The 9,684-nt window shown below is 38.2% G+C and overlaps 1 protein-coding gene across 1 annotated transcript; it reads right to left on the bottom strand.

Moving 5' to 3' along the window:
* Positions 1 to 1,507: 1,507 nt before the first annotated feature.
* Positions 1,508 to 2,334, bottom strand: LOC121977477 (UPF0047 protein YjbQ-like). Its single transcript, XM_042530030.1, has 4 exons — positions 2,250 to 2,334; positions 1,958 to 2,018; positions 1,764 to 1,858; positions 1,508 to 1,660 (listed from the first exon to the last, which is right to left on the bottom strand). Exons 1-4 carry the CDS (start codon positions 2,322 to 2,324, stop codon positions 1,619 to 1,621), a joined length of 273 nt encoding a protein of 90 aa, XP_042385964.1. The 5' UTR covers positions 2,325 to 2,334; the 3' UTR covers positions 1,508 to 1,618.
* Positions 2,335 to 9,684: the final 7,350 nt, after the last annotated feature.

Raw genomic sequence — 9,684 nt, 5'->3', positions numbered from 1 at the left:
ATAAACTGGTTTACTGCAGTCATGCAGTAAATAGAGATCTATGTGCCCAGTTTTTCAACAACCTTGAAAGGGCTGATGATTTGGTATATTCCACCAGAGTTGGTGGAAAGGACATCCAGTTTACTCCTTCTCTATTCACACCATCTTAGAGCTTAGACAGTCAGCATCTCCTTTCCTGTGCTACCCTAATAGGGATCTTCCATTTGGCAACCCCTACTCTCACATTACTCTAGATACACTCTATGAGTACTTTTTTGGTGGGGAGAGACACTTGGAGTCTCTGATTTCATGTCGATGTCTCTCAGGGTGCAGGATTACATCATGTATAGAGTCCTCACTACATGCATTCTACCCATCACATCTCGGGTCATCCCGAAGATGCGTCCGTCCCACTCTTTCTTTTTGTATGCATTATGTCATCATCTAGATATAGACATTACATTACATATATTCTCTAACATAGTTCATGCGGCTAGTCTTGTCACATCCCGAGTAGTTCACATACCCTACTACCATGTGCTAACGTCTATCTTTTCAACGATAGAGAGCATAGATGTGACTCAGGAAACGGTCATTCCTCTTACCCATTATGATGACACTACAAGAAAAAAGCTAAACAACAACGCTTTTTTGGCGTTGTCGTATGTACTTAAAAAGTGATGTTGTAGATGGTGTTGTAGAAAGTCATATCAAAGACAACGCTTTAAAAGCGTTGTGGTTGGTCACAAAGACAACGCTTTTTAAGCGTTGTCTTTTCGTTCTTAAAAAGCGTTGTTATAGATGTTGTTGTAAAAATGCACATATCAAAGACAACGCTTTAAAAGCGTTGTGGTTGGTCTCAAAGACATTGTTTTTTAAGCGTTGTCTTTTATTACTTAAAAACGTTGTCTTTTTAAATTTATAAAAAATAGTGTTTTTCTTAATTAAATAGCAAAAATTATAAAAAATACTCAAAATTTACATATAATTGAATATCCACAACCACAATCATTTTTATAATAAGACTATTTAACAAATAAATAAAACTTTATATTATACAAACAAAATGTATACATATTGATCCACTAATTAATTTTGTATCATACAAGTTATCCTTAACTTCATGACAATAATTTTTCAAACACACAAGTTTTACAAAACCTCATCATTGACTCTTCTTTAAGATTGCTGGACTTAATCTTAAAGGATCCATATCCAGTAGAGAGCAACCTATACATCACATTGAAACAAAATGATCAAAAGTTACAAGCTAATAGTGTGAAGTGCTACATAATAGAACAAGTTTCTATGCTTCCTCAAAATGGAGAGAAATCAATTGTGTGCTTTCCTTAAAGAAGAGAAGAACCATTCCTGTCTTATTGAAACAGAAAGATAAAGCATGATTAATAGTCTTGCTGCTATTATTCGAGAAGGATGGTCGCTTGATTAGAAGAATTATACATAGGGAATGGCAATCATAAGCTCTTCTACAATATTTAATGCCAAGATCAGCACAGCAGTTCAATAAATCGTAACTGCTTTATCAGCTGATACTGATTTTTCTGGCAATTGCCAGAGATGAAAGAAGGCTATTTCAGTATTGGGTGTTAATGAAATTGGGAGGCTGCAATTTTCACGTTTACTCACCTTCCAATGTGTGCTTCCACGGTGCAGATCGACCCTAACACAATAAGCAAAGGATGAATCATAAGTAAATCGTCAAAAAAAAAAAAAATCCAATTCTATATTTTGCAGTAATCACTAAAGGGATCTATGAATATCACCTCTGGCACAATCCGATTCAGAAATGTTTCAGTGTCGCTCTGAACATCAGAGTCATAATTCTCATTTATGGTGAGAGAAGCACTTGTATGCTGCACTGAACAAGTATTTAACCTTCTGATCAGAAGAACAGCAGCAAAATGCAACGGACAATTTGTTTTTAATAAAATTGTAATCGCAGTCAACGAAAACTCACGGAAAAGATGAGCAAGGCCGCATTTGAAGCCCGACAAATCTTGTTGTATCTCTTCAACAATCTGGCACAACACCAGAAGCATACGAGTTATGTTTCATCACATTTTCCTATACATCGAGCGTCCATCAGTAAGAAATATAAGAGATCAAGTACAACCAAACGCATCTATCGATTGACCAGTGGATCATTTTCCAAACACAACAGGAAAAAAATTGCTTTTTACTGATTAATAAGGGAGATAAAATCAAGAAATGATCGGAAGAAAAAGAGACAGATTTGGGGGCGATTGAACCTTGGGGGTGATGAGATGGCATCCGCGCCTCTGAGCAGGGACGACGACGGTCTTCTGTGCCCACTTGGCGGCCATGGCCTCAGAGACAGCAGTAGAAATGCCGGCGGCGGCCACGACAAGTGTACGAGGGCCCTTCTGGGATCTCAAACGGGGGATCGCATGGAATTGCTTCTTTAAGTCCAGCAATCTCTTCTTCTGAAAGGCTTTCAGCTATCACTCTTAGAGCCATCTTCTTCAACTTGTCATCAGCACACCTGGGGTTGTAGGCAATCAAGAAATTTTGTATGAAAACTTTCATACATGTAAATCTCGTACTAAATAATATGTCAATGTTATATATACATGTAATTCATACCGTAAGTGTGTTTATATCGTAACTGACAAGTTTTCTTTAGGGCCAACTTCTACTCAAGCTCTTTAAACACTGCATCAAAATAAAAAAATTGGCATTAGTTCTGTGCTAAATGAAAATCATATTTAGAGGAAAAAGCGGGAGTGCTGTAGATGGATATATTAACCAAGCATATTAATGTTTGACCTGTCTTTACAAGTTCTAAGCATATATATTAACCAAGCATATAACCTAAGAGGAATAAGTTACAAAATGCTACTTGATGTTTGACCTGTCTTTATTGGATTTTGCAGCCCCGGTCTTCTTGTAGCCAGGCACAATGTAATACTTGATGTTGACTCTACCTTTGCAGTTGTTTCGGCTTGAGGAGTGGCAAAGAATGGTGGAGTAGAGGATGGATTTCAGGTATTCATCCGTGCCATCGAGGAAATGACTCCAGTAGGTGACTAGCATGTTGACCAGGGCATGCTTGGAGAAGATGACTTGTTTCAGAAGCTTTTTAGATCAAAGATACGAAGTGCATTGTTATAAAACTAGATGCACGAACACTTGCTTATACGGTTCTTGAAATAAAATACATTCGTAACCGTCACTAGCCCAAGCTCAATAAGGAAAATTCACGGTAAATGTGCATAGTATACCTCAGATACTGCAGATGATAGGGAAGGCCAAAAGACAGTTTGACGCAAATATTGAGATTGCCCAAGCCAATCCATGGTACTAATCCTGACAGCTCCTCCAAATCAAGGGATTCACTTCAACTTTCCTAAACCAAAGAAGAAACAAATGGATTACAAAAGAAAACAATTTGCACCATCAAACTGAAACTTATAATAAGCCTTAATAAATTAATGAAAAAAGAATTGTTTAGAAGTTCACTGAGAAACATATGAAAATACAACAAATGCAACTGCAAAAAAAAAATAAAAAACTAGTATCCAATTAACTTTTTTTTATACTTTCAGATCAAAAGGTCAAATTTATATACTTTGGTTCATGTTCAAGCAAGAGGATAACAATCTCATCGACAGTTAGTATTTCCTTTTAATATAGAACACTAAAAAGAAGGAATATCAATGATGAAACAAACCTGAAAATGCGAGCTACTGAGGCAGCGAGCAATCTGCTTGAACAAGGTAATCATGCAGCGTTGGAACTCTGTCGTGAGCATCAAAGACCAAATATTACCAAATATTAAGATCACTGAATTGTCTGGACCACCACATAATTGAAGCTAATTGTCTGGAGTTGCAGGAAAGAATAATCAAAAGTAAAGTTGTTCCCAACCTCTCAAGTTTCGATTCATGAATCTTATGCTTTAATTCAAACTAAAACAGCACAAAGAGAATGCTCAAGGAGACAAGGAGCTTTATTTGTCACCAATCAAGTGGGAAAACATAATAGAAGCTTCAGAGCAGTGGTCTGGGGAACAACTTTACTGGCCCTTGGGTTACTGAAGCTTACAAATTGCTTACTGCCAAGAACGTTTCAAACCTGGTTGATTTATCTGCATCTGTTCTATAGAAACTCTAGCTATCACCTCTAAGTTCTCAATGCATTCACCATTAATTGATTGCAGCAAAAGGAAACCACTGCATGTAATAGACTTTTCGACTTGATCTCTTCTCCAAGTAAGAACATTTCAAACCTAGATACCTAGTAAATCCACATCTGTTCTATATAAACCCGTCACCTCTAAGCTCTCAATGCATTCATTCACCATTTACTTCCTCAATACATGCTCTAGTACTGAGAATTCAAGCTATGCAAGGAATGGCTGTTAAACTCCTCATTGCACTGCTTGCCTTGGCTTCCTCACACAAAGGGTATGCATGCATGCAACTTTACTCTCGAAAACTAGAAGATATATTGAAGTCATTATCAGAAGAACATGAAAATTTACTTACAATCTTGTGTACTGTGTTCACCAAATCTTCACCTTCAAACTCTCCTCCTTTGTTGGCGCGTCCTTTCTTCCACATAATAGCTCTATTGATGTCATTATCATCACATAATTCAGTCCCCTACAACAAAGAAAAATCAAATAACAAATGTGAAATAATTTAATGTGAATCAATTAGAGGGTTCTTAGAGGAAATATATTTTAAAAATACTTACAGGAGGAAAGAAGGCACTACAAATTAGCTTAAGGGGATCACACTCTGGTTTAAATTAGCTCCTTATTTTATCATGTTAGAAGCAAGCTTATTAACTGAGCTTGATTAATGAGTATACCTATGCCCCTGACCCTGAATGAGGGGAATATTACAATATAGAGAAAGGATAGGCATGGAGTATGACAGGTTGTGTGGCTAGATTGATGCTTATTGAGCATGTGCATGCTTTAAATGTTTGTGCCACTAGCTAAAAGAGTAAATTTTATTGCTTAAAAGAATAACAAAATGTAAAATTGAATAGTAAAAATTCCTAGTACCAACCAAGAATAAAGGTATATATGAAGCATTAAATATAATCCTAAGTTAGGTTCAAATGCGCAAGAAATCACAAAGATTATGCTGAAAAACAGATCATTTTTAAGCAGGACATAATTTTGGAAGTCTAATTAAATCCGATATGTAATTATACACTAAAGCATTATATTTGCCCATGTAGAAAATCGCATGCAAAAATTGTAATCTGCAAACTAAATTGATAAGATTTTAACAACAAGATAAAACTTCATTATTGGAAAAAAGAAAGAAAGAAAGAAAGTTCGTTCTTTTGTTGTTAATTCCAACAAAGGAAAAATGAAATGAAAGGCAACGATGAGAACAGCACTTGTTAGATGTTACCCCCAACCAGAACCAGCTAGCCAACCAGATGAGATCGTTGGAACATTAAAACTCTGGTCAACTCCAAGATCCAGCAGCTCTATTCTCTCTACAATGAAAGCAGGACCCTTTGCCGACCTAATATAACAACGAACAGAGGTAAGTAACTACTGCTTTCTAACATTACTTTCTGTCAAAAATTGACCAACCAGATCAGCAAGAAGGGTGTTGAAGAGAAGGAAATGGTTGAGAGGTTTACCTTGGCTTAGTTTACGAATTGGGATGGAAGTCTCTGCCCTGTGCAAAACCCTAGCAGGAAGGCCTGCACGGTACAAAATTATTTATGATAGATAGGTTACAAAATCGAAAATGGGGCCAGCACAAAAAGGTAGACCACGCTCGTCCCCCCGTGCGATCCCTTTACTACACCATAACTGATCCCATCTCTCTCGACTTGGAGGAGTTGGGCCGGCGTGAGGAGTTTTGCGTGAGGAGTTTGGGTCGAGATTAGGGTTCAGAGGAGATCACGCGGCAAGGAGAGGAGAAGGCGCTCGTGGAGAGGAGAAGGCGCTCGTGGAGAGGAGTGGAGAGGAGAAGGCACTGAAGGAGAGGAGAAGGCACTCGTGGAGAGGAGAACTCGTGGAGAGGAGTGGTGAGGAGAAGGCGCGCGCGCGTTGAGGGTTTAGAGTTTAGCAAAGCGAGGGCTGCGAATTTATTTTAAGTGAGTTTAGGGGAAACATACACAACACTTTAAAAAACGTTTTTTAAAAAAATGTTGTCTTTGACCATAAACAACAACACTAAAGACAACACTTCATTAAAAACCGTTGTCTTTAGTAAAAAGTAAATACCATAGACAACGCTTTTCACTAAAAGCGTTGTAAAACAAAGAACGACAACGTTTTTATTAAAAAGCGTTGTCTATTGGGTGTTGTTGAATGCAAAAATTCTTGTAGTGTGAGTATGGGATGGGTTCTCATAGGTTAGCACATATAGATGTCACTGCTCAAGGGGTCCTAGCATGGGTGGGCAGGCCTCCACCAGTCGACCCAGCCGAGGATGAGCCAGTTGCTCCTGCCGAGGGAGGTGGTCTAGCCCCAGATGAGTTCTTTCTACCGCCTGAGAGATGAGAGGAGCTATTTGAGTTTACTCATGATCAGTTATTCGTAGAGCCCCTCGATCCATCTCAATCCTCGACTTCGACACGGCCATCCTTATCGGTCGAGGACCGACTCACACGTCTCGAGCTTCACTCCGCTCAGACACGTAGCCTCATGTTGGAGGAGTTTCGCATGCTTCGCACAGAGATAGCCTCTGACTTTGCCTCTCTTCATCAGGGGCAGCCTGCTCCCGAGCAGCCTCATGCACCACCTCCAGTTGACGACCCTCCAGCTGATGATCCTACTTATTGATACTATATTTTCATGCATTGTACTCTGGACTTTAGACACAGACACTTTCATCTGCTATTCCATTATTACCTAGTTAAACTTTTGCCAATCAGAGTTCAGTTACTCAACCTAACTTTCTGCTTACTAGTTGCTTAGTTCTGCGCATATTAGACTCTTGCTTAGTTTCTTTTATAAAACTTCTACGAAAAATGTCTTCAAAATCCCAACTTTATTAGATTTTCAAAATATGGACTTAGCCTAGGCACTTACCTTTAGACATCATGTTCCCCTAGATTTCAGCCAGAGCATCTCACAAACACTCTAGGCTTAACTTACTTGTGTTTGACAGAAACTTAGAATGGCGTGAGATGCATAGGGTACTGCCTGGACTTCAAAATTCTTAATTCTGTACATCACAGTAAGTTTGGGCATTAAAAACTAACATTACATTAATCAAGTTAAGTCATCCATCCCTAGTCAAATCTAACTGGATCAATTGACTTAACTTGACTAACCAAGTGAAAGCTGTTATCTTCTAGGCAAACAGCTAGTAGCTAATGGTTAGACATGTGACCAAGAATGTTAATATTGTCAAGAAGATTAGCTAAAGGTACTCATGCTTAAACTTTAGGATTTCTTAAATTGACATGAAAATGGCCTTACATCAAATTAGATTTTTCTGAAACACTTTTTAAAATTGACTTATCTTTTCTTAAACACTTTTTAAAATTCCGTATTTTTCAAAATCTCTTTAAATTTAGATTTTCAAAATTACTTTGCCAAACACTTGTTCAAATTAGCCTAAATTTGCCTTAAATCTTAGTTCCATATCTTTCAAAAGCTTGTTAAAATTTAACTAAGTGTGTGAAGGTTGTTTCAAAAATTTCTAAGCATTTACTTAAAGGATTTTCAAAAGTTAAGTGTTTGTCTTTCTAAGCTAATTATCTTTCAAAGTTTAATATTGTTCACAAAGCCTTAGTGATATTAAGAAAATGTCTTTAGGAATTTAACTTTTCAAAAATTATCTACACATTTATTTAATTTTAGCTAAGCTACCTTCAAACTCAAAACAATTTCCCTTAGCTAAAGTTACTCTTCAAAATAATTCCTAAAACATTCACTTAGCTAAAAGTTTTGCAAAAAGATTAAAATTCAAAAAGCTAAGTGTTTTCATAGACTTTTAAGATTCAACTTTTTAACTAAGTCTCTTCCTTCTTAAGCTTCCTTCAAAATTTAACTGAATATTTTCTAAAGATTATTAAGCTAAATATTTGTTTTGAAAAGGATTTTTCAAATTTAACCTCGTATTATTCAAAAAGGCTTTTTTAAAAAAATTTAACAAAATTCTCCCATGTTGGTTAAATTTCTAAGGCCATTTTTCTTATTCCTTTGTTTATTTTGATATATGGCAAAGGGGGAGAGTAGGAAAATTCAAAATAAAAGAGAGCTCTTGTTAAGGGGGAGCCTTGAGTTTAAGTATATGATAGCTTAAGTTAGGTTTGCGTTTGAATCTACTTACTTAAGCTTGCTTATGTTTCTTACTTAAACTTTGAAGATCAGATATACGTCTATTTTACTTAACTTTGAATTTCAGTTGCCATAATCAAAAAGGAGGAGATTGTTGGTGCAGGAAGCATCCGATGATCGAACCTTTGTTTTGATAATGGAAAAGGAATTCAAAGTTAAGCTTATTTGTGATCTAACATGTCTGATTGAGCTTGTAGGAAAGTCCTAAGTATTCTTAGGCAAAAGTCCTAGTTACAGTTAGGCAAGAGGAAAATCCTAGGGGGTGGTAACCCTAGGTGGAGGAAAATCCTAAGGGGGAGAAACCTTAGGTCATAGGGGGTGGTAACTTTAGGTGGAGAAAAACCCTAGGGGGCGGTAACCCTAGGTTATAGGGGGTAGTAACCCTAGGAGGAAAGTCCAATCAGGTCTGGAGGACCGTACTGGCATCAACTAATCTCTCCTGAGGAGAGTAGGTGAGGACGCGTTCCCCGTAGAGGGAACAGTAGGCGTCGGGTCAACCTAGGGTTTTCGGTCAGAAATCTGAAGTCAAACCCGGACAGTCCGGAGACTGTCAATATTTTATTTATGACTATTATGTGCTAACTTTGTTTTACAGGGTATGTGTTTGGGACTAACACATTTTGCAGGAACAAAGAAGAAACCTTAAACCTCGAATGAACAATGCCCGAGGCGCCTCCATGGAGCTTGGAGGCGCCTCAGGTGTAAGGCTGAAGGGAGCTGCGCAACAGGCCTGGAGGCACCTCAGACTGAGCTGACGGCGCCTTGGACCGTATCTTGGAGGCGCCTTGGACCAGCTTGGAGGCGCCTTCAAGTGGATCAGAGGAGACTTTTTCAGCGCTGATCCACGCAGCTGACTCGGGGTGGTGGAGGCGCCTTGGGTGGTGTTTGAGGCACCTCTAGCACTGTTTAAAAGGAGGCTTCGAGTAGCATTGTTCTTCATCCATTCACAAGCAACCATTCTGCAACAAGCTGCTAACGAGACATTCCGACGAAGCTACTACTTGACGTCGATGACCCGAAGCTTCTGAATTTCTATTTTCTACTATCGTTGGTATATTTTACTATTGTTGATTGTACTTCACTTGTAAACATTTTATCGATATTATAGTTGTTGCCCATCGAAAGTGATCAACGATCGCGGGCCTTGGAGTAGGAGTTACCCAAGGCTCCAAACCAAGTAAGTAACTTGTGTTCGTGTTTGCTTTACTTAATTTCGCTGCTTTACTCATCAAGTTTTACGAATCTGAAACGTGTGAAAGCCACGAGTGCTATTCACCCCCCCCCCTCTAGCACGATCTTGATCCAACAGGTATCTCCTTGAGATGACTAATCCAAGGGTCCACTCTCCTAACGATCTCATCCACTATGAAATCTACTCCTTGGAAACAATCAAG

Source organism: Zingiber officinale, chromosome 4B (genome assembly GCF_018446385.1).
Source record: "Zingiber officinale cultivar Zhangliang chromosome 4B, Zo_v1.1, whole genome shotgun sequence".
NCBI lineage: Eukaryota > Viridiplantae > Streptophyta > Magnoliopsida > Zingiberales > Zingiberaceae > Zingiber > Zingiber officinale.
Note: the sequence above shows the minus strand (reverse complement) of the source record. Positions and strands in the feature narration are given on the sequence as shown.

Bases quoted from the DNA above. Each gene is read 5' to 3' on its own strand.
- LOC121977477 (XM_042530030.1), bottom strand. From the start codon at position 2,324: ATGGCCGCCAAGTGGGCACAGAAGACCGTCGTCGTCCCTGCTCAGAGG. The intron at 2,019-2,249 runs GTTCAATCGCCC...GTGTTGTGCCAG, and splicing joins GCCATCTCATCACCCCCAAG to ATTGTTGAAGAGATACAACA. The intron at 1,661-1,763 runs GTGATATTCATA...TTATTGTGTTAG, and splicing joins TGAATCGGATTGTGCCAGAG to GGTCGATCTGCACCGTGGAA.